Below are 25,541 nucleotides of genomic sequence, written 5' to 3'. Positions count from 1 at the left end.
ATGACAGTATGACTGGAGGGAAGTGGAAAGGGAAGAAGGGCTTCCCAGGCAGTTCAGCGGGTAAAGAACCTGCTGGCAATGCCGGAGATGCCAGATATATGGGTTCAATTCCTGGGGTGGGAAGATCCCCTGGAGGAGGGCACAGCAACCCACTCCTGTATTCTTGCTGGAGAATCCGGTGTACAGAGGAGCCTGGCAGGCTAAGTTTGCAAAGAGTTGGACATGACTGAAGCGACTGAGAACACAGCTCTGAAAGAGAGAAGAATTTGATCCTAGATAAGAAGTTGGCAAACTTTTTCTACAGAAAGCCATACGGTAAATATTTTTGACCTATGTGGGTCATATAATCTTTGGAGCAACTACTCAGCTCTGGATTGCAGCCTGAAGGCCATCATGCACAATACATAATGAATAAGCATTGCTATTTTTCAGTAAAACTCTACTTACAAAAATGGGTGGTGAGCTAGATTTGGCTAATAGATTGTAGTGTGCTGATCCCTTGTAACTGGCATCGTTGCCATTATGTCGAATAAGTCATTGTCCATTTACATTGGTTCTATGGAACAAAAATTAATTAACACAAATAACAACATTAACTGCAATTTTGGAAACTTTAAAAAGGACCAGACAATAAAAGATAAGCTGAGATATATAGATTTTTATCATTAATTGCCCATCAGAGTCAAATAAAGGAATAAAGGATGATCTTGGTCATTAACAAAACACTTCTTAAATGGTTTCATTGAATGCTTATGAACTTTAAGATGTTAATAGATGTTCAGAGGGGAAAGAAGTGTTCTGCTGTCACATAAATTTGTGAAATACTGGACTGAATACAGGTTAGGAGCAATAGTAGTAAAAATGTCAGATAGCTTTTATGAATCCCTTATTGTGTGCCAAGTAGTTTTTACTAATATCTCTATTTTAGAGATGCGTGCACTGAGACATACTGAAGTAATGTGTGCCTGGTTACTTGGCTGGTGAGTAGTAGAACCTACTCTAAAATATAGTCTTCACCATACTGTTGAGCTCTTAGCTGTTGAACCATGTTCATACTGACTCTCAATCAAACCTTTAAAAACTTTCAAGTGCTGTCAGTATACTAATATATATGATCAGACACTGCATATTTCTAAGAGGTGTTAAAAGATGCATCATTTCTCAGAATTACTTGGCCACAAAAAAGAAAATAAAAAATCCTACTAAAAATCTAGCTAGCTGATCATTAGAATAATCTGAGAAACTTTAAAATAGAAATGTAAACCATTTGGGTTGGCCCTGAAGAGGGAGAGGTCAAGGAATGTGAATTTTTGCAACATTCCTGCCTTAGATGATACTGATCATATGCCAGGTTAAGGACAGCCCTTTGTTCTAATGTCATACAGCTAGATAATTTTTGTACACTTCATCCATTTTTCACACTCCATTCCTGTCATGTAGTGAGTGGTGGCAGTTTGCAGAGTGAAAAAAATAATCAAGAACACAGATCCTCAGTTCCTAAAATCACCAAATATGTGGCAAGGGCAGCTAATTTAGTTCCTTTGTTTCTTCCTAGTATTTTTTCTGTGAAAATAGATAGTGTTTAATATAACTTTATTATGGCCTATACTATTTGGTTTAATTATAGTATTTTTCATTTTTAGACAACAGATCCTCTTTTTATTAGAGCCTTTGCAAACTTAGGCTTCTTTTGCAAATTGACCTCTATCTGTGTCAAAGACTGATTTTAGATATGCCAATATTTTATTGTTCTTGTCTGTTTGTAACTCTGGGTTGTCATGGAGATAGGTCTTGATATCACATTTCTATAGACAACTGGCTGAAATAAATTTCTGCATCCAGTATATTTATTGGAAAGAAAGATGCAAATGAGCAATAACCCTGAAGTTCTAAAATGTAGATAAAAGACCGTAGGAAAAATATATTTATATTGCCTTTACAAATAGTAAGCTCTGTCAGCCATTGTGGTGTTTCCACTAAGTTTCTGTTGGTCTTTGTTTTATCATCTGTAAAAAAGTTGAAAGTTCTTTTCCAGATCTAAAATTCTGTTGTCAGTTCTTAAAAGTAGGAAAGACTTAGATTATGAATTAAAAAAAAAAAAAAGCAAAGACCACAGTGCTTGTCTTTTTTAGATAGAAGAATTTATATAAATTCAGATACTAGCAATCCAATCCCTTGCTAAGGAATAACAATGATAATCAAGGATCAATATTAAGACAAAGTTAGTTCAAAATCTCATCCAAGTAATGTTTAATTAAAAACACACACACAAACTTTTGAGCAATCAGAATTGTTAATTAAACTTCATATGTAATACTTTAATTTTCAAATTCCCAATACTATTTATTCCTCATTAGATATATGACAACATTATTGTATCCATTCTATAGATAGAAAGATTAAATTTATTTGAGGTTTGTTTATGGTCTTATGACATAATAGGGAGAAAATTAAGAGTTGTGTTCGGTAGATTTGTATCCACTTTAACCAACTTTATATAGTCATAAAATAATACCAGACAAAAACTTTTCAGGAGATAAATGAATTTTCTTGTTACTTTGGTACTTCATTCACTCTTTTCATGGTGTCATAAAATCCTTGCAAAAATGACTTTATTGTGATGTGCTAGATGGCAGGCTGGAGGCAAGGAAATCAACAATGGCAGGGTGTGAGATTGAAATTACTGATGCTAATCAGTGGTGATTAAAGGTCCAAACCTAAAATAAGCTGACTCTAAAATAAGCCAGTCCCTATTAATAATGACTAACCTTGAGAAAGATCACTTGGGTAAGCAAACCCATTGAGCACTTGAAATCACCTTGAGTTATTTGTTTCAAGCTCTTCCTTGAAAGTTTGGTTAAATATAACTAAAACATAAATCAGTATTTTTTTTTCTTGTGCTATACTTTGTAAAACACACTGTCTGATACATAAATTGAGTTAAAGGAAAACAAAACAAACAAAAAAATATGATCAGGGTGAATAAGAAGGGTTCGAAATAATTGTAAAGATTTTCTTAAAGTAAGAACATTTCCAAGCTCCCTCAAATTTCACATACATATACACACACAATGCATGTATGAAACAATTTCAGTTTAGACTATATAGATTATAGACTAATCTATAAATTTGCACAAAATATGTAGATTATGTCATAAGGTATAGGACATAGTCATGCCATTGACTATGTATTTTGGTGAGTAAAAACACAATGACAGATTAGCAAATTTCTAACATATCCGAAATCTTGTACAATTAGAGTTAAAATTTGGAGGGGAAACTACCAGGTCACTCTCTTTTCAGGTTCACCTCCTCATAGTATTGACGAGTCAGCAGGAATGGACAGTGCAGTTTATAAACAGCTGATGACTAACCTCAAGTCTGCTGTAGTCACTAGCAGTGACAAGCTCCACAAATCTCAGATGTGGCTGCAAATCAAACACCAATCTCCCCGTGTGCACAGGGGATAGAAGCCCAGACACAAATCTCTCTAGTCATGTTTAGCCCACAGTTATCACCATTAAAGGCAGCATCTTATCATATGAAGGACAGCAATAAAAATCAGTGTGTTCACCTGTATTTAACTAATTAAAGGACCAGCTGACCATCAAGTCTGTTAAAATTTAAAGTAAGAGACTATTTCATCCCTTCAGGGGTTAACTTGGAAGCTATTTATAATTCCTACTCCCATAATTTGAAAAGTGTTGAGGGCCATTTTCAGTTCTCACTTAGGCTTTTGGAAAAAACAAATTATTTCAAAACTCTGATCTATTTCCTAAATGTAATGTAGTTCTGTAGAATTAAAACACACCAAAAGAGCACAATGTAAAAAGAATGAGAAAGAGTTTGAGGAACTTTATACATTTAAGTTCTAACAAAATTGACTTCTAATCTTTGAAACTGGTCAGACATTATACAAATTAAACAGATGAGCTCCCTAGTTATTTGCAAAGATGGGTGTTCTGCCTAGGGAGAATGATCATTGAGAATGATCCACTTTGAGGCTGCTTGTGGTACATGCTGGGGGCTGAGTTTCAGATAAGCAACAGTCATTACTGATTAAGATTACTTAATCTCTGTTATTTTGCAGCTACTTAAAAGGAAAAAAAAAGCTATGCTTGAATTCACACGGAGGCAATTTTAATACTAAAAACAACATGTTCTGCAAAACAAAAACTGCATATTGTAGAGTCAACAACTGTGGAATTAGTCTTCTCAATCTCCCAACAAAGACCTCAGTTATCTTTGTTGTATGAAATTATATTGTTTTCTAGGACTGACTTTCAATGGAATCTTACAAATGCCCAACTACTTGTTAAGAACTTGTCTATCCCCTCTTGGGAAAAATAGGTTTAAAAAACCCACCCATAGTCTTAAAATTCACCCATTTTACATTATTAAAATGAATGCTGCTGCTAAGTTGCTTTAGTTGTGTTCGACTCTGTGCGACCCCATAGACGGCAGCCCACCAGGCTCCTCCGTCCCTGGGATTCTCCAGGCAAGAACACTGGAGTGGGTTGCCATTTTCTTCTCCAATGCATTAAAGTGAAAAGTGAAAGTGAAGTCGCCCAGTCGGGTCTGACTCTTTAGCGACCCCATGGACTGCAGCCCACCAGGCTCCTCCGTCCATGGGATTTTCCAGGCAAGAGTACTGGAGTGGGGTGCCATTGCCTTCTCTGATTAAAATGAATACAGGTGGTCAAAAAACAGAAATAAAAAAAAAATAAACAAAACTCTCCCAGTTGTTAAGATGAGAGGTCTTTCCTGCCTTGTCTCCCATATTTCAGCAGGATGTTCATAACAAGTTTGATTCCATTTAGTGGCAATGAAATACATATAATACATACTACAATGTTCATACATTTGGAAAGATGCATTCTGTATCTCTTTGTCTAGTACAAACATCTTAGTTTCTGTGCCTCTCATATTAATAGGAACTGGTGCAATGGCAGATGAGTGGGTGGGGTACAATAAGTGGCATTTCTGCAAACAATTATCCCCTCATTGAAATTTCTTTACAGCTTTTCACCCTGTTCTTTCACATATTTGGTAATCAGTTCCTAGAATATGCTGCTTTTCATCCTTTTTCTGTATTAAAACAGACATAAAAAAGAGAAATCTCCTAATCCTAACTTGAAAAATCCTTTCTACTCACTTTTATATGGACATTAATGATGGGACATAGATTAATGAGAAAATTGGGAAACCTGTCTTCCTGTGAATGTTTCCATTGAAGAGTGAGTCAGTTCTCAATCTTAGTTGGCATCGACAATTTTTATGGGTGTGATGATTTGGCAGAATACTCTGAGTGATTAATTCTCTGTCCTCTTTGCTGCTTTCCTCAAGACTTAAATGTTAAATCCAAAATTTAGGGCAAAAACTAAACAGCTTACCACAGCATGAAAAACATTTTTTTTTTTAAAGCTGTAACATATTTACAAAATGTGCAAAATGAGAAAATAATCACACTGAACCTATTAAAAATAAAACCCAGAAACTTGATCAACTATCTTTGGCCCATAATGGGAAAAGTACAAAGGTCAACGCCTGCAGAGAAAGGCAGATTTTGGGCAAATCCAAATCCTCAAGTAGGGGAACTGGGTGTTGACTGCAGAAAATCACTTTATGACAGGCTATGCAAAGCTGAAATAAAAAAAAAAAAAATCTCTTTCAGTTGCAAGTAGTATAATCTTCAGTGTCTGACCTAAAACTAAATCAGTACAAGTTATGAAGTATAAAAAATTCCAAAAAGGCTAATTCTAGCTGAGTGAGAGTTATAAAAATATTTAGAAAAATAAGAAATTATTTCTCCCTTTAAGAAGCTCAGCCTGAGATGGTTAAGCACAGAGGCACACCTGATACAACCTACATTCCAATCAAGGTTTTCTGTAGGAAATGCTACTGTAATTTATTATTTATAATTATTTTTTGAAAAGTAGGTCCCAGTGTCATTTTGCCTGAGTACACATGAAAGAAGAGAAAACCTACTACATAATGACCTTTATCTTAATACAATATTACCAGAACACTGGAAAATTCAGTTTTAGAAAAGGATAGTGTGAAAGCCATTTTCAAGCCTTATATCAGTAAGTGTTGGAAAAAATCCAAATGTTTATAAATGACATTATTTTTTCCATCAGGTGACACACATATAGCAATTTACATTTAAATTTAGTGATCAGAAAACACTGATGTAGTAACATGTTTTTGTAACTATAGCGTCAGACCGCACAACTAAAACACTGAGTGGTCATTACAACACTTGGGATGGAAAGGCAATCCAAGGCGAGCACTGGTTAGGAAGAGGCGGGGAGACAGAGTAGAAAGTAGAAGCAGGATGGAAATGCATGCTTTGTGATCAGTGTATGCAATCTGCAGGGGCCCAGAGAACACTCTACCTGAAGTTTGAATGCTTCTCTAATTAAAATGGAGAGATCAACCCATAAACAGAAACAAAGGCATTTTAAGGGAACTTTAACTGTTTATATTGTCTGTTCAATTATAACCTGACTCATTTTGTTCACCAAAATACATTAAATGCCTGTTTTGTGGTTTATATGGTGCTGGGGTTGGGACCAAGGAGCAAAAAGAAAACATTGTCCCCAGCCTTAAATGTTTCACTGTCCAGTGGGGGAGAGAGAAGTCCTTTCCATTTACATTATTGCAGTGTGATAGAAATGGTGGCAGTGAGTTTATATGCTGAAGCCAGGAAGCCTGGATTTGAATCCTAGTTCTTCTATGTTAGGTATGATGTTGGGCAAGCTCTTTACACTTTGGTGCTTCAGTTTTCTTATCTGTAACACAGTGCTAATAAAAGTGTAATTTCATAGTGTTATGAAATGTGCTATAACACACATAGCTCTTAATGGTGTTTGGCTCTGACTACTGTCCTTGTTTTAATGGTATGAGATGCAGCCCAGGATACAGCAGTAGGCCAGTCAGAGGAGACTTTGCAGTTGAGATGAGATTTAAACAGAGTTCAGAAGCAGTTTAGTTGGATTTACACACATGTGCATAAATGGTAAAAAGGTGTGGGCCTGCATGTGCAAGCACACAGGGAAGAGAAGTCACTGAGAGTTTAATAAACCTGAAGAAGTTGGTGAGTAGAATCCAGACTGTACTAGGGAATTTTGGTTTTTATCTTCAAGACTGTCCCTGAATGTTTTTGTCTTTATACAAGCTGGTTTTCTCATTCTTTGTTTTCTGCAACAGTCCCATTTTCCCAGCCATTAATCTCTCTTCACTTCCATTCAATTAAATACTTGGCTATAACGTAATCTTGTTTAAAAAAACACATTTAACTAGGTCAACTTTACGTATAACAACCTGCATTTTGTCCCTTGTTACTCTTTAGACTGAATCTATTCTGGCCTAGTACTTGAGTTCCTCTTTCCACGTTCTGAAAACACTATTCAAGTTTACCTCTTTCTTTGGATAATAGCGTTTTAGTAAGATTCAGTTCCCTGTCATTCTCATCTTTCTCCTCTTCTTGCTGATTTTATTTATCCAAATATCTGACTTTGCTTAAGCAGTTTCCTCTTTGGAATTTTAATCTTCCTAGATAAATTTTAATTTTTTAAGAATATGCTCATCTTTGACCTTCCTGAAGAAAAAGACAATTTGTCTGACCAAACCTCATACCATGTTGATAAGTTTCTGGCACCATAATCCCCCTGGTGTTGACCTTCACAATCACATGCTTTATATAGCCTTTTCCCCACTTCTCTCTCCAACTTAGTTCATCCCTTCCTTGTGGATGGAGACGTTCCCTTCTAGATCTTTTACTCTCTAATGCATGTACAGTACAACTACAGTATCTTGTCTACTAAAAAGTCCAACAAATGCTTATCAGATGAATGTATAACATACAAGAATATCACAATATAAGCTCCTTAATAATGCCAAGATTATTATGTGAAAGTTGCATGTAGCTTTAAACATCAGCTTACAAGACACAAGAAACTAAATTGGAAGAGAAGCAAGATGGCTGGTATTTACTTAGGCATAATAGTTTACATAGATAAGTACAAAATTTAAAAAACTGTTGGAATTTTTTCAGTTGGGTGACTTTTAAAGTCAAGCTTCCATCATGAGACATAGGTGAAGACATGAAAGAATGCAGAACTCAGAGGAAATTCCTGGACACTGGGATTGAGAAAGAGTGAAAGGACCATTTATTTCAGTATCTATTGTGTACCAGTTGTTACAAGATTCCTAACTTCATATAAATTATTTCACTAATTCTTTCCAATATCTCCTCTCAACAGAAGTAATTATTATGATGGTCATTTTGTAGTGAATGTTACTGTGGCTCAAAAGTTTAAGGACTCCTTCCAAAATCTTACATCTAAATGATGAATCTGGATATAAATCCAGGTCTTTCTGCCTCTAGAGCCAAAGTGCTTTGAGAAGTGATATAGGCTTTATTGTCAGAATGGGTGTATTTAGAAAAAGGTTAAATAACTTGACAATTTTGGACAAGTATCAAACTTGGTTGGTCTCAGTTCTTCCAATCTTATTAATTTAATCTAGATAATCTCTAGAGCTCTTAAAACTAAATCCTTGTGAAGAAGTGGTATCTGTTTTCTTTTTTAAAAATCACATTGATTTAAAATCAATGATATGATAAGTCAGGGAAAACATTGTGCATATCAACAGATTAAATATTAATTATAGCAGGGACAGATAATTAGAATGAAGGAATTATTAACTTGATATATCTTTATTGTTTGATATGGCAAAATGATCTTTATCTTTGGAATAAGAATCTAACAAAAACAGGGGAAACTATAGCATTTTTAGTGATGAGCTAAGTTCAAAAAAATCAGTATCTTTTATTCTTTTATTTAATTTGGTAGTCAATATTTAATAATCTCAAATTTTATCTGGCATACAACTTTGCTGGGCTAGGCTATCTTAAAATGTCTTTTTATTTTACTCCAAATAAAAATGCATACTAGAGGAGAGTAACCGATTCTAGAGCCATGTCTACAGTCAGTCATGTGTTAAGTATTTGCATTTACTTTTGTTACCCTATATCAAAATGTGTCGAATATATTAAAGATCAGAAAGGAATTGATAAATGTATGACACTCTTAACTATTATTTGATGTCAATAATGGTAATTTTACTAGATTCTCAGGCCTCTTCTCAATATTGTGCAGCAAAGTATCATAATACATGAAAAAGTCTAGAGTAACACTTACATATGAGAAAGTTGAATGTGATAATTATCACTGAAATTTCTCTCATGTCTTAAAGAAACTAGTCAAAATTATTGGGTTTCTTGGGTAAATCAGATCTGGTTTGAACCCAAAACTTAGACTGAATGCAATGAATTGCCAACACACAGGAAGTACTCTGATCATGATCTGTTAAAACCTTTTCCCATGTATTGACTTCTTCTACCATTTGACTCTCGTAAAGAAGGAAATTGAATCAATGCTAATAATTGAACATTCTTCTCTCAAACATAAACACATTGAAAACTAGCTATATCTTCTTTTGCCTACACATTTCTGAGCATGTTGTCACAGAACTTGGTTAGGTAAAATGAAAATCTTTATATCAAGCCACCAGTATGACAGAAACCACAAGGCAAAACTGTCATTGCATTTGAGGACATGTTGATACATTAATTTATACCTTAAGGGTTCAGATCTGGCTTGTATGAAACCCTAATTAAAACCAGTCATTAGAAAAAAGAGGCTCAAAGAAGAATTAAAAACGAAGTCCACGTTACTTGACAACATGACACAAGCATAAAAGACTAAAAATACCATAGAGGCTGAAAGCCTGTAAAATTAGCCTCTTTTAAAAACTACGTTTTACAAGGGACTATGATAAAAATTCAATTTTCTCTGGGGTCTTACATGTCAAAAAAAAAAAAAAATCTAAAGATAAGAGAATAGAATGGGAACAATGTTCTACAAGTAAGTCCAATGCATATTCTTAATACAAAGACCACAGCTCAGAAGTGTGTCTCTGTAGTACTTGAATTTCCATACACTAAATAGATAATTCTAGACTACAATTAAATGGCTCAAAATACAGGCTAATAAGCCACACACACTCACATATGAAACTCACAAAATTTAAACATTAATAAACACATAGTTTTTAAACAAAATTGTTTCCATCAGAAAACACATTTTGTAATAACACAATGAAATGTTTAAGGGCAAAAATAAAAGATGGTAAGCATGCTCCAAATACTTCTGAAGGAAAAAAAAAATTCTTGTGAAACCCTACAGATATTGATCAACAAATCAATTGCCTATTGTACCCCCACAGTGGTCCTTAGGCTAACTGGAGTCACATTTTTGGAAATCAAAGAGAAATTTAAAAATATGCTTTTTCAACTGTAATTTTAATGTCGTGATCTAAGTATGTGGTAAAATGTTAGTATTCAATGAGTATAGAGGGCAACTCATACCTTAAATTCCTCCAAGATCTTGTAATTTTTCCCATGATATTCACAAAAGTTTTTGACTTCTTTGCACTCAGGACAGCATCCATTGTGTTCCACTTTAGTACACTTTGGGTGAATTTTAGGGCATTCTGGCTGGTCACAGACAGGTCCATCCAGAGCACAGACACACGGGCAGTTGGAATGTCCTGGGAAAAATCTTTCTCCCAACTTGTATACAAAGCCACTGTCATCCACACACCCCTTCCCTCGATAGTCATCAAAAATCAGGTTGTCGTTACTGGAGGTCTGGTCACCTTCATCAGCAGGATAGTCTTCATGACTGATGGCAGCAGAGGTGACCAATCCGGGGATGACCAATAACAGTATGCAAGCTTCATGAATATGAAGAGCCATCCCCCTCCTCAACGGCTTCTGGATGTTCTCCTAATATTGGATATACTCAGCTCCTTCCATGAGAATACAAGAGGGGCAAGCTGAAAACAAATATTTAAAAAGAATGATTTGACATATATAAATAGAATATAGGTTCATTTAAACCCATGCTTTTAACATGTTTGAGATCTGTTTATTTGAGATCTATTTGGAAGTTTTGTTGTTGTTGAGTTGTTAAGTCATGTCCGACTCTTTGTGGCCCCATGGACTGTAGCCTGCCAGTCTCCTCAGTCCATGGGATTTCCCAGGCGAGAATACTGAAGCAGTTTGCCATTTCCTTCTCTAGGAGATCTTCCTGACACAGGGATCGATCCTGAGTCTTCCGCATTGCAGGCAGATTCTTTATACCACTGAGCCACCTGGGAAACCCAATTTGGAAGCTACTAAGACCTCAAATAGACTAAGTTCATGCAGCTATCTGCACTTTATTATGAAGTTTGGAGGGTTGATCCTTGACAATATATGCATTAAAATTTGTTGTTTATGAACTTCTTTTACCTTGGATATTTCAGCTTTAATTTACCTTCTGAATTTCAAAGGTCTAGCTTTGTCTATCTTATAAGAAGTGGTTTTACAGAGACTCAATTTTGCTAGTATTAATAGTTACAATTAACTCAAGAATATCTGAATGCACACTCTTTGAGTTCACTGACAAAACTAAACTAGTGAGTGAGAATGTATATATGTTACAGTCATCTGTGTGAAAACTCCAGAGATTAGTGAGAAAACATGCTGCTTCTAAAGAAACACAAAAAACCAACAGTTGAATGTAAATTATCATTGGATGAAGCTGGTACAAAGGTCTTCCTACTTCTTTATGCCCATAATTGGAGAACAATAGTGGTCTCAATGTGGCTTGCTTGTTTAGGTGGATATGAATCTGGATTTTGAAACATAGTTAAGAAGGAAAATAGCACAGGTATTCCATAGTGAGTAACAGAATGAAAACTTAACATAATAAATAAAATGCCATGTATTGAAAAGGATTTGTTAAAAATAAATTTATTTGTATTATTGTCCACACCTTTATTTTATTCAGGAAGTAAGCTCCTAGTGGGCAGGAAAGATGTATCTGTAAATTATTTTTACAGTAACTTGGGTCTAATATTCATGTAAGAAATAATACTTGAATTACTTCAATGTAAAATAGCATTCACATATTCTCAAAAATATACCTCTCTTGTTGACATGCCAAAGATACTTGCATTGAGGCAATTTGCACAAAAATGCCAGTGTACAACTGTTTGAAGTTTCCTAAAATAATAAGGTGTTGTCAATTCATAGAAAATGTACCTTATATACTTTGGTGTTACTGACTCTTGTAAACTTCACTTAGTATTAGTACTTGATGGGGAGTGTTGGTAGTAGGCTCTTATTTAAATGGTTAGAGTGACTAACTCATACAAAGCCTTGGAGAAATTGTGACTTTAGGGAGTACTAGATAAGAAAAATGTCAAATAATTCATTTGTCTATTTACATGTTGCTGGCTTTATGCCAATATTGCTAAAATTGTATATAGGACATTTTCAGACCATTTTACAAGGGTTATTCATTTATTTTCAGATTATAATAGCAGTGATAAACCATCTATTTTAGTCTAACATATGCACATAATAATTTCAAGTAAGATAAAGATGGCATTAGAAAACTTCAAGAACTATTATATTTGCATTTTAAGTTAGATATGCAAATTCTGGTAATAGTAAAATGGAAGATAGTATATTCATGCCTTCCTTCAAGAGAAAAAACTCTCTAATATTAGAATTCCTTCTGCAAAGGTGATGATAAAGGAGACGGATCTCTTTTAAAATATGTCAAAAATAATGAGTCACGACAGAACCAAAAAAATGCAAACCTATAATTCTACTTGAGAAGCTGGAAGCTCCCTTTGACAAAGCATTTTTTCTCTTAAATTACTACAGAGGCTACAGACATAATACAAGCTTCTGAAAAATCATAATTTTCTAATTAAGTCATGCATTTATACATTTCCCACACACTTAGAAAGTTTATCTTAGAAGAAAAAGGAGCTACTGTGCTTTCTTACAGTTTTCTAGTAGTATCTTGTCAATACATGCAAGATAAGCCATATAAAATACCCAGATCATTCTGTTTCAAAAGGACACAGACAGAAAATGATCTCTTTGCAAGCTACAGGTAGGCATTAATGTGTCAGGTTAGGGTAAATGCAAACTCAAAGGTAATATAGGGATGTCATACTCACTTTATATAAACATTAAACATGCTTTTTAAATATGAAATGTATTTTAAAATGTGCATGGAAAAAACAAGGTCTTCTCTTCAATATAAGAAACTTATTATTTTTAAAAAAGCATTCTTACTAACTGGGCTACTCTTGTGCAATTTAATATTTACTTAAGAGAAGAAATATTAGAGAAATCAAATGTTTATCTGAAGATCTTTAATAAGTAAGTAAACACTGCTAAACTGAGGATCACTTCCCAGCTAAACTTTCCCCCTCCCCACATTGCTACATATGATTTAAAATGACTGCATCTATTTCTTTGAGAAAACAAACATAACTCATGTCATAAGATATACTTACCTAATCACTCTGGAGGTTAAATGGTGGTGGTGGGGGTCACAGACCAATACGAACTAAAAGATCACGTTTGTGTTAGGAAAGCAGTTTCTCTTTAATTATCCAAAGAATACATTTTTCAGGCTTGAATTAAAGGCAATCCATTCTACCTCCCATTTCAAAATACAGTCAAGAAGCAGTCTCCCGCCCTTCCAGAGAGAAACACAGCAGACACACATAAGAAATATGCTTTGGACCTGTCTTCAGAATTCAAAGCAAGAAGCAATGCTGGTCCTGTAGCAATCCAGACCCCAGGAGCAGAATCATGTTGAACTTATTTTTAGCCTTTTCCCAGATCCTTCTATGAAATTTCCCAGCTGATTATGCCTCCTCCACACATGAGTTCACTTACACAGTGTTTGATACAGCAGTAGAGGTGATTTGGCTAGGCTCTGAGGATCAAAATCAGCAACAGCATGCTGTAGCTAAAAGCCCACTCCGCCGGCAATAACATCAGCATCATCCACAATATGTTGCTTGAATCCCCTCTTACACACCAGAAAATACTAACTGTGGACGTGAAGGAAAGGAGCAACTTTAGCTGGGTTTCTGCATCTCTGAGAGCAGTTTGTAGACTGCTGATTTGGAGCTCATTCTGCTGGCAGCCGGGAATTCCTCAGCACCACGGACAGCGCCAACAACTGGCTTCTGAGCCCAGCTAGGTCGAAATCCCGAGCTGCTCCTTGAGATCAGACTAGAGCATTCTCTAAGCAGTCGCATTTTATACTGTGGATGCGTGCGTTAGGAGGGGGAAAAGGCATTTTACGTGCGTGCGAGATACTTATTTGCATTGAAATTACAATAAAACACTAATTAAATAATTAAATAAAAAACATTGTAACTATATCCAGTGCATTCTTGCATGGGCTGCAGAGATGAAAGTTCTGAAGAGCTTTGCATTTAGATTTAAGCCACCTGCAGTCTCTGATTATTATTAACAGATAAAGCACAATCATTGTTAAAGAATTTGTGAAAACGTTTGCTCCCAAATTCTACTTGACCCTTTGCTTGTAGAAAGCCTTTCCCGGTGCTATACATAATTACACTTAAGATCCTCTTTCAGTTTAGACTTGATTCTTTTTTTTTTTTTTAAGTAGCCTAGTTCTCCTGCAGTTTGTTTTCTAACATTCAAAATCAATCTCCTGTAATTCATCTAGTCTGTCATTAGGCGTCATTGTAAAACTGTTTCTTCCAAACCACTAGCAAAGATTCTCTGTTTCGGAATTCTTATCAAAAGGAGGGAAAAAAAGAAAAGACACAAATAAATGCGCAGAAAGTTATTATTTTTTATTGGTAACTGTATGAGCACTAACATTTATGTCCAAAGCAAGTTTTAAAGGAAATTGTAAATGTTACCTGCTGACACATTTAACCAGCTATTTACTGGTTTAGGACAATATGAGGCATTTTCAAGCCTTAAAGGGAATACCCTCCCAGTGGGATACACTGACCGTCAAGACCACGTTCGAATGGTGCCGTCAGAGCCTCCAGAAAACAGAGTCTCTCCGTCACGAGAAAATATGACCGTGTGAGCCTCACTCTCATGGCCCATCAGTTTGTGAATCTGCCCAGATTTAAGATCCAGCAAATGGATAACCCCATTGCCACTTGCCTGAGCTAAAACTCGACCTGACAGAGAGAGGGGAAGAGAGGAAGGGAGAGAGAAAGGAAATCAAAGTTTTATTTCAAGCAGTAACAGTTTACAAGCAACAAAATATACAGTTTTGTTTCAACTATAATTCAGACTCATGTTAGATGTCAGTCAACAAATCTGAACTGATTCCTGGTTGTATAGGAAATAATCCCATGATTATTTGATTAAATGATTTCTCTATTTTATATGTAAAGGTCATAAAATGCCCTGCTAGTCTCCTTCTATTTGGAATTAATAAATAATTTTGAGAAGATGAGATTGAAAGCAAGTAAACAATGAACCTTTCTTTTCAAGTGAATTATCTCTGGAAAAGTTTTAAAAATAGGATTCAAAACTATCTATGGCAAAGATATAAATATATACACTAATACATACATAAATATATACACACAGTGGATAATTTATACTTAACATTTGTTATACTTAAATTTGTTTATTATACTAAAATTTGTTTATTATATTACATCACTGCTTAAAACTATAATAATATGCATTTATACTTTAAAAATTGTGATACTCATTAGTCCAACAAACTTTTATTTGGACTTAAAGTGAAAATAAATACCCTCATTTCAAAGATGTCTTAGCATTTTTAGTCTAATTCAAAATTCTGTTAAACTAAAATTTTGTATCATAAAAGAGCTAAATATAGCACAGAGTATTCTCATAATTTTTATACCATATATTTGTGAGTGAATAATTTCCTTAAAATGAAAAACATATCCACATACAATTGCAACTAAAACTTTTATTAAAGAAATCCTGCCACAAACTATCAGGGATTTTGGAAGTAAGTAAAAGCAATAAAATATGTCTACATAAGCTCAGTGTGTGGGTTACATAAGTGATATTAGTACTGTCCATGGGATTATGTAACCATACTTAGAAGGTATATATTATCATTCCAGTAATAACATTTAAAATTCATTAAACTCTTTCAACATGTTGTACACTAGATTTAGTCAATTTAATTACTATCTATAATTCCAGATAATCTTACAATATCTAATGATAAAGAAAATAATAACTCCTATATAGGTGAAGAAAAAGAGGTTTGGAAAGGCTAAATAACTTGCTTAAGACGACACCCTAGGTATTGGAGGGAGACACACTTAGTCACCAGCACTTTGAATACAGAGTCTGGTTTTTTTAGTCATTCGGTTTGTCATATCTAGCACAGCATTGTTATCAGTGACACCTTCTTGACCAATGTTAAGTAGGTGATATACTGTAAAAGTAGAGCTTTACCATTCCATGTTAAAAATTCTATAATGATATTGCCATAAAGGTCACTGTGAAATATTTAATCACATATTATAACCCAAATTGCCATGAATAGTCTCTAAAACATGGTAAAATTGACCATGATAAATACGGCCTATTTGCAAGATATGGCCTTTGTATCTACTGGGCTTCTTCATCTAGAACAAAGCCTGACACAGCAAAGATCCTTAGGATGGATTTGAGTGTCCAAAGCAGCAGACATGAATATTTATTACAAAGCCCCTTCTACCAAGTCTTTGCTGACTGAGACGTTACATATGGATTCCACTTTCAGCCTTACACTATAGACAGTTGTTTGTGACTTTCCTAAGAATCAAATGACTTTCTTTGTCTCATCTTCATGTAATAACAAAGTAGGTGGTAAATATCATTGTCTATTTTTGCAAAGAAAACCAAGCAGAATCAAAGCCCCTAAAGAAAAGGGAAATAATTTAGCTTTTAAACATTTTGTTGGAGTCAAATCTCTAAAAATTATAATTGAAAATATTTGTAAAAGTTATTAGTAATTTCTGAAAATTTGATCAATAAAATAGAGAAAATAATAATATTGGAATTTGATGACAGAAGTATATTATTTCATAATATAATTCAACAATACCATGCTGCAGGTATTTAAAAAAGGTGTCTTTGCTTGAACAGATTTGAGTCAGCAAGGTCATGGTGAGGTTTGCAGGTTTACTTGAACTCATTTTCAAAAGACTGTAAGATTGTGTGTATCCATCTATCTGTTTAACATCATGTTACACAAACTGGAATCAAGATTGCCGGGAGAAATCTCAATAACCTCAGATATGCAGATGACACCACCCTTATGGCAGAAAATAAAGAGGAACTCAAAAGCCTCTTGATGAAAGTGAAAGTGGAGAGTGAAAAAGTTGGCTTAAAGCTCAACATTCAGAAAATGAAGCTCATGGCATCCAGTCCCGAAATAGATGGGGAAACAGTGGAAACAGTGGCTGACTTTATTTTTCTGGGCTCCAAAATCACTACAGATGGTGACTGCAGACATGAAATGAAAAGACGCTTACTCCTTGGAAGAAAAGTTATGACCAACCTAGATAGCATATTCAAAAGCAGAGACATTACTTTGCCAACAAAGGTTCATCTAGTCAAGGCTATGGTTTTTCCTGTGGTCATGTATGGATGTGAGAGTTAGACTGTGAAGAAGGCTGAGCGCCGAAGAATTGGTGCTTTTGAACTGTGGTGTTGGAGAAGGCTCTTGAGAGTCCCTTGGACTGCAAGGAGATCCAACCAGTCCATTCTGAAGGAGATCAGCCCTGGGATTTCTTTGGAAGGAATGATGCTAAAGCTGAAACTCCAGTACTTTGGCCACCTCATGCGAAGAGTTGACTCATTGGAAAAGACTCTGATGCTGGGAGGGATTGGGGGCAGGAGGACAAGGGGACAACAGAGGATGAGATGGCTGGATGGCATCACTGGCTTGATGGACGTGAGTCTGAGTGAACTCCGGGAGTTGGTGATGGACAGGGAGGCCTGGTGTGCTGGGGTTCATGGGGTCGCAAAGAGTCGGACACGACTGAGCGACTGATCTGATCTCATCTGATCTGATCACCTCTATGAAGTATATTGGATTATTACATGGCACAGAATGTCTGGCATCAAAATTAGTTTTACTGGGAATTGGGATGCTTAACTTCTTCTGCTGCTGCTAAGTCGTTTCAGTCGTGTCCGACTCTGTGCAACTCCATGGACTGCAGCCTACCAGGCTCCTCCATCCATGGGACTTTCCAGGCAAGAGTACTGGAGTGGGTTGCCATTGCCTTCTCTGTAATTGCTTATAGGTTAGAAGATTTTCAAAATTACTTACCAGGATGTGTCAATTACTAATCAGGATGTATCAATTACTAATCAGGATGTACCAATTACTACATTAGTATCTACTGGTGTGAGAGAGATGGGTGGTACTCTCAAAAGAAAAAAAATCCCAGACTACTGGTAACATCTCTAGAAAGTATTTAGAAACATGTGCACAGTTATCTTTCTAAACATCCTGATGACTGGCAATAAAAAATAAACTACAGGATGAATCATTTGTCATACCAACGTCACAGTCTTAATGAAAATTTAGGAAGGATAGAAGATTTAGCTACATCAAACTTGGTCAGTGGAATTAAAATGCAATATATATGAAACTTTAAATAGTACATGAGGATTTACGAAAACTTGTACTAACAATGTTCATGTTGAATATGTCTTTTTAAAAATGTGAAAAAATTATTTCTATTTTAAAATTTTATAACATTTTAACAAAATATTTAATCATTATAAATTTTAATAAAACATTGACTCCTAATATGCAATTCCTGAGTAAATAGATTATTTAAAATGTCACTTAGTGTGGTATATAAGAATGATTATACTAAATTATAAATGCACACATTTCACAAATATCACATGGATGTACAGTATAACATTGTCAGACTTTATTTTTCTGGGCTCCAAAATCACTGCAGATGGTATTGCAGTCATGAAATTAAAAGACGCTTACTCCTGGGAAGGAAAGTTATGACCAACCTAGATAGAATATTAAAAAGCAGATACATTACTTTGCCAACAAAGGTCCATTGAGTCAAGGCTATGGTTTTTCCAGTGGTTGTGTATGGATGTGAGAGTTGACTGTAAAGAAAGCTGAGCACCGAAGAAGTGATGCTTTTGAACTGTGGTGTTGGAGAAGACTCTTGAGAGTCCCTTGGACTGCAAAGAGATCCAACCAGTCCATCCTAAAGGAGATCAGTCCTGGGTGTTCATTGGAAGGACTGATGCTAAAGCTGAAACTCCAGTACTTTGGCCACCTGATGCGAAGAGTTGACTCATTGGAAAAGACTCTGATGCTGGGAGGGATTTGGGGCAGGAGGAGAAGGGGACGACAGAGGATGAGATGGCTGGATGGCATCACCGACTCTATGGACATAAGTCTGAGTGAACTCCGGGAGTTGGTGATGGACAGGGAGGCCTGGCGTGCTGCAATTCATGGGGTCACAAAGAGTCAGACACAACTGAGCGACTGAACTTGAACTGTACAGTATATGATTAAAATACTTAGCATTATAGTTTATCAACAATGATCTAAAAATAAAGGTATTTAAAAATATAAATATTTCAACATGTATTATGTAAAAAATGACTTGCTCCTTTTTTGATTAACATTTATGTTATCAGGATGCCCAGACTTTTACCAAATAGGGAGAAAGTAGGCAGTCCAGGGAGAAGATTGAAATAATTTTCTAAGTGTTATTTTTTATGTAAATCAGTAGATATCAATAATGAATGATTATGACTATCTTCTGACCCACACATCTCTGAAAAACTTAATATTTATTTTCATCTATCAATAATTCAGAATAATTTCTTGTCAGTTAAATCACTATCTTCTTTGCTGACCAATGAGTTTGAATGAGGATAACTTGTATTGCTATTCATTTTACTCCTTTGGATTAATTTGCCAACTTCTTCTGGCTAATTTTGCCTTTACTCAAAGCCAATAAATGAGCCAATAGATCTTAAAAAAATTAGTATTTCTTTCAAATTTTAGTACTAAATATACTTAACATTATAGAGCTTCTTTATACTCTGTTTTAGAAAGAAAATTTTTGAAAAAAAATACAGGTTTAATATCTTGAACAAAGCAGTCTCAATTGGATTTGGTATAAAAACTTGAATCTTTGAATCTCTTGATGTATATAAACTCTAATAGCCCATGGAAATCAAGTGGTAACACTGTATCTGGGTATATGAAATCACTCTGGGTGAACCAACAAAAATTTAAACTCATTGCATATTAACAAAATGTGCAAATGTTAGTAAAATGTTGGCATTTTAAAAAACTACTGGCAGACTCCTTACTGTCTGAGCCACCAGGGAAGCCCCAAAAGATTCTATGGGGATTCTTCAGGCAAGAATACTGGAGTGGGTTGCCATGCTCTCCTCCAGGGGATCTTCCCAACCTAGATATGGAACCCAGGTCTCCTGAATTGCAGGCAGATTCCTTACGGTCTGAGCTACCAGGGAAGCCTTTTGATTTTAGATACAAACGTGTGAAAATTCAATTTGAGAGTAAATACCAAAAATACCCGAGTTACCTTAATCTTTTCACCACTCATCTCTTAACCTAGACAAATTCTACTTAAGTTTAGGAAATCTGCATATTACCTACTACAATATTTTTGACATTAATTATGAAATGGCATAATCAATAGTCAACATATGCTTGATGTAAGAGGAGTTGTGGTATGAAATAAATATACAATATTTTTTGAAAAGAAAAGAGATGAGTTCGTCTTTCAGGTCTGCTAGAATGAACTCACAGTAGCCATTGTTTATTGAGCACCAAGAGCACCACCGGTTACCTCACATGTCCTGCACTCAATCTTAACAGGTAGATATTCTCCCTTTTTAGCTAATGAAGAATGAGATTCAGAGAAGGTAAAGTTTGGATTTTAATTGAAACATTTATTATTTAAAAACTCTTGCTTCTTTTCTTGTTGTTGTTCAGTCGCCCAGTCGTGTCCTACTCCTTGCTACCCCATAGACTACAAAACGCCAGGCCTCCTTGTCCATCACCATCTCCCGGAGTTTACCCAAGTTCATGTTCATTGCATCAGTGATGTCATCCAGCCGTCTCACCCTCTGACACCCTCTTCTCCTTCTGTCCTCAATCTTTCCCAGAATCAGAGACGTTTCCAAGGAGTTGTCTATTCGTATCAGATGACCAAAATACTGGAGCTTCAGCTTCAGTATCAGTCCTTCCAGTGAATATTCATGGTTGATCTCCCTGAAGATGGGACTGGTTTGATCTCCTTGCTTCTTTTTACTGACTTTAAAATTTCTTTCTTAAATTACAATTCAGATAAGTGTGACATTTGGGGCTTCTCTGTTAATGCCACTGAATTTCCTTATAGACACAAATTTAATGCTTAAAACTGAAGAAAAGAATTATCGGGTTCATTTTATTTTTTTATTTTTTATTTTTATTTTTTTTGGGGGGGTTCATTTTAATACTGTTAAACTCTGAACATTAAACATCAATGGTCTTCAGAAGTCATTCTTCACACACATCAATTAATTCTTTAATTTTTATTTTATATTGGAATATAGCCAATTTAGCCAATTTTATATTGGAATATAGCCAATATAGCCAATATAGCCCATGTTTCAGGTGTATAGTGATTCAGTTATAAATGTACATGTATCCATTCTTTTTTAGGTTCTTTTCCTGAATAGGTTATTACAGAATATTGAATAAAGTTCCCTGTGCTATACAGTATGTCTTTCTTGAATATTTATTTTTATATAGTGGTGTATATATGTTAATTCAAAACTCCTAATTCAGCCCCTTCCTGATTTCCCCCCTTTTGTTAGCCATGTTTGTTTTCAAAGTCTGTGGGACTGTTTCTGTTAAATTCATTTGTATCATTTTTTTTAATACTTCACATATAAGTGACATCATTTGATATTTGGCTTTATCTGACTTAACTCCACTTAGTATGATAATATCTAGGTCCATTTATGTTGCTACAGATGGCATTATTTCATTTTTTTTAATGTCTGAGTAATATTCCATTGTAAATATATACCCCATCTTCTTTAACCATTCCTCTGGTTGCTTCCATGTCCTGGCAATTGTAAATAGTGCTGCAACAAATACTGGGGTGCATGCATCTTAACAAATCAGCTCTCTGGATATATGCCCATGAGTGGGATTACTGTTTTATCTTGTGCATAAAGGTTGCTTCGCTCTCCCCCAAGGCTCCAAAGCTCTCCCTCCAGCCAGGCTCATCTGCCGTCAGGTGAGTCCCAGCGTTCAGGAATCTTTCCTCTTTCACAGCTCCCTCCTTGAGGCATAGGTCCCATCTAGACTTTCCCCCCACCTTTTTCTTTTGTCCTACTCAGTTATGTGGAGGTGTTCTTGCCCTTTTGGAAGGTTGAAGTCTTCCACCAGCATTCAATAAGTGTTCTGTGGAAATTGTTCTACTTGTATATTTGCTGTATTTGTGGAAGGAAGTGAGTCCATGTTCCATTCCTCAGCCATCTTCCATATATATCAATTCTTAAATGCACACATTCTAGAGTATATGTTGTACTTACTAAACTAAAAAGACTCAAGGATTCATCCCTTCCCACATTTCCAGCAAAATTATCTGTCTAGCTCTTCCATTTCAATTTTGTTTACTGTATTCTGTTTTTCAGACTCCAAACTGCAGTGACAGTTTCATACCTTTTATCCCTCTCCATCCTCAACCTCGCCTTTATCCGTGTGTCTTTTCTTTTCTACAGTTTTTCCATTTTCAACTGTTATGCTTACAATATCAAAAGTCCTTAATTTTAGATGTTAGGACCATTGAAAAGATAACCCCAGGTGATTTTTTTGGTTACACTTTCTTTAGTTTTAAATCTGTCTACAATAACTCCTAAAGCGTTCTTCAATTATGCCACTCCCATCCAAAACAAATACCATAAACTTGAACAGAACAAAAACAAAACAGCAGCAACAGTGACAACATGAATTTGTTACAACTCTTAACATGCTCAGGTTGTATTTTATGTTTAGATCTAATCACCTCACTATGAATACTCAGAGATGAAGCGACTTGCCCAAGATAAGAAAATATATTCATGGTAATTGTGGAACTTTGTTAAAATCAGATCTTTGACTTCCAAATCAGTGCTCTTTTTACTGTTTCCTTTTTACACTGAGTAACAGCATAATATCTTAGCAGGGCTTTTAAGCCCTCTTCACTACTACAAATCTGCATCTGCTCACCCAAGTGTACTCTTACATGGACTCTGTGTTCTCCGTTAAAAATCTGCCATCATATTCAAGTATATTTTTTCATTTCCCTACTTTTGAATTACTGCTTCTATTATTCCTCTGGTAGAATATTTTCTTCTGCCTTTCATGGTTAAAGAATAGCTGTCTTCATGGTTAAAGTGTTATCCTCCTTCTCTTATCCTCCTCAGTCATGTCTGACTCTTTGTGATCGAATGGACTGTAGCCTGCTGCTGCTGCTAAGTCACTTCAGTCGTGTCAGATTCTGTGCAACCCCATAGACGGCAGCCCACCAGGCTCCCCTGTCCCTGGGATTCTCCAGGTAAGAACACCGGAGTGGGTTGCCATTGCCTTCTCCAATGCGTGAAAGTGAAAAGTGAAAGTGACGTCGCTCAGTCGTGTCCGACTCTTAGCGACCCCATGGACTGCAGCCTGCTAGTCTCCATGAATCTCTAGGCAAGAATACTGGAGTGGGTTGCTATTCTCCAGAGAATCTTCCTGACCCAGGGATCAAACCCAGGTCTCCTATGATGCAGGCAGGTTCTTTACTGTCCGAGCCAGCCAGGAAACCCATCTTCATGGTCTCTTACCTTATCTTCCTAAGAAAAATTGATCCATTGATTAAATCCCAGTTCAAAATGATTCTCCTCACCAAGGTGTACAGGCATCTCTAATGGGGAAAATCTTTCTTTCTCTTCTGAGCAATTATGGCACTTTATTCTTACATTCATATTGTAATAAGATGCCATACATTATAGTTAAGTATTTATCTTGCCTTCTTAACTTTGTGATTACTCTAGAACAGAATCATGTCATATACTTTTGCTTTTTCACTCCAGTTTAGCACTGCTGCAGTCAATACTCAGTTGTAACTGTTTTCACAACTACCTTTTTAGTCCTTTGTATTTGCCACACACCATTCTAAACAGTTCACACACATTATCTCATTTTATCCTTACAACAACCCTATGAAGTGAATACATACCTGCACTACCCATTATAGTAGCCACTACTCATATATGGCCACTGACTGAGCATTTGAAATGCAGCTAGTACAAACTGAAATGTGTTACAAGCGTAAAATGCTCACCAGATTTTGAAGACTCAATATGAAAAAAGAATGAAAAATATTTCATTAATCATTTTATATTGATTACATAGCACCATACTAGTGGATACACTGTATTCAATTAAAAATCTTTTAAGATTAATTTCATCAGATTTTTAAAAAACATGGCTACTAAGAATTTTAAACTATACCTGTGGTTCACATTATGAACCACAGAGTATGCTAGCACATACTCTGCTTCATAGAGGAGGAAAATGAGAGAGAGAAAAGCAACTTCCCCCAAAGTCACGCAGCTTAAAGTGGAGGGATCTGGAAATGAGGACTATATGACTCAAAAGCTAAAGCTCTTATCCTCCACGTCATGCCCTAATACCTCCAGATGAATTTTTATTGATTGGCCCAATGTTGTCTCTCCTACTGTGATTAAGCTGCACTCACTAAAATGTAACAGAGTCAGAGTAAATATCTCTTGGGTGTGCAGCTTCAGTTTCCAGCTGAATCTATGCCTGCTCCCAGGAATACTTGAAATTAATTTCTATTTAAGTACAAGAAATATTTCAAAAATTTCATTTCTATGGTTACCCTAATGGTACTTGTTGACTCCAGGAGTCTTATTGTATAATTAGCTTCCTGGGAATATATGAGAGACCTAGGAAAGCAGTTTTTGTTCTTTTAGAGCTCATAGAGCCCAATCAGGTGCCCAAGATTCATCATAGCCTTAGTGAGCAGAAAAGGTAAGTGTTAAGATGTTATAAACTTTAGTTTTATTCTAGGGGAAACAAACCAGAGTACACCTTCCTTCCGATACTTATGCTTTCAACGTTGACTGACAGTTCCTCAGCTCACCCAAATAGTATTTTTGAATACAGTGGACATATTTTATCCAATAAAACTACTCTCTTTTGTTGAAAAATTTCAACTTGTTTTGCATCAGAGATTCCTTCAGAATTAAAAAAAAAGACAAAAATCAAATTGTTAGATTAATAAAGTGAAATTATCTAAAGTAGAGATATTTGGACTTGACTATAATTCATAGTCCCTGAAATTCCAAATGAAAGTCATGAGATGAATGAAGCCTTTCAGTAAATAAAGGAGGTAGTGGTACTTTCCACAATAGTTTATATACTGACCAGAATAATGCCATTTTGTAATGGAACAGTCAGATGAGGAAAATAGGCAGTATATGGTTATGGAATTTACCAAGTTATATTGACAGACCTGTCAATATTATATGTTATAACAGGTTTTGGTTATACTTCACAACACTAGTTAATGTATCA

General features: G+C 35.5%; 2 protein-coding genes across 4 annotated transcripts in view; both read right to left on the bottom strand.

Moving 5' to 3' along the window:
- VWC2L (von Willebrand factor C domain containing 2 like) overlaps window positions 1-14,141 on the bottom strand; it is a 214,373-nt gene extending 200,232 nt beyond the window's left edge. Inside the window, exons 1-2 of one of the 2 annotated variants that reach the window (XM_059877143.1) lie at window positions 13,432-14,141; window positions 10,436-10,905 (exon numbers count right to left, since the gene is read on the bottom strand). In XM_059877143.1, the coding sequence (XP_059733126.1) occupies window positions 10,436-10,825 (390 nt within the window). In that variant the 5' untranslated portion in view covers window positions 10,826-10,905; window positions 13,432-14,141. Of the gene's footprint in view, window positions 1-10,435; window positions 10,906-13,431 lie in introns of those variants that run through there. The other variant, NM_001191159.1, reaches the window with a different exon arrangement.
- Window positions 14,142-14,733: 592 nt separating this feature from the next.
- Window positions 14,734-25,541, bottom strand: part of SPAG16 (sperm associated antigen 16) — a 1,067,980-nt gene continuing 1,057,172 nt past the window's right edge. For both annotated transcript variants that reach the window (XM_024981576.2, XM_024981577.2), the window contains one exon: window positions 14,734-15,096. In XM_024981576.2, the coding sequence (XP_024837344.1) occupies window positions 14,921-15,096 (176 nt within the window). In that variant the 3' untranslated portion in view covers window positions 14,734-14,920. The remainder of the gene's footprint in view (window positions 15,097-25,541) is intronic.

Source organism: Bos taurus, chromosome 2 (assembly GCF_002263795.3).
Source record: "Bos taurus isolate L1 Dominette 01449 registration number 42190680 breed Hereford chromosome 2, ARS-UCD2.0, whole genome shotgun sequence".
Classification (NCBI taxonomy): domain Eukaryota; kingdom Metazoa; phylum Chordata; class Mammalia; order Artiodactyla; family Bovidae; genus Bos; species Bos taurus.
The sequence above is the reverse complement of the archived record's forward strand: the minus strand, read 5'-3'. Positions and strand labels throughout refer to the sequence as shown.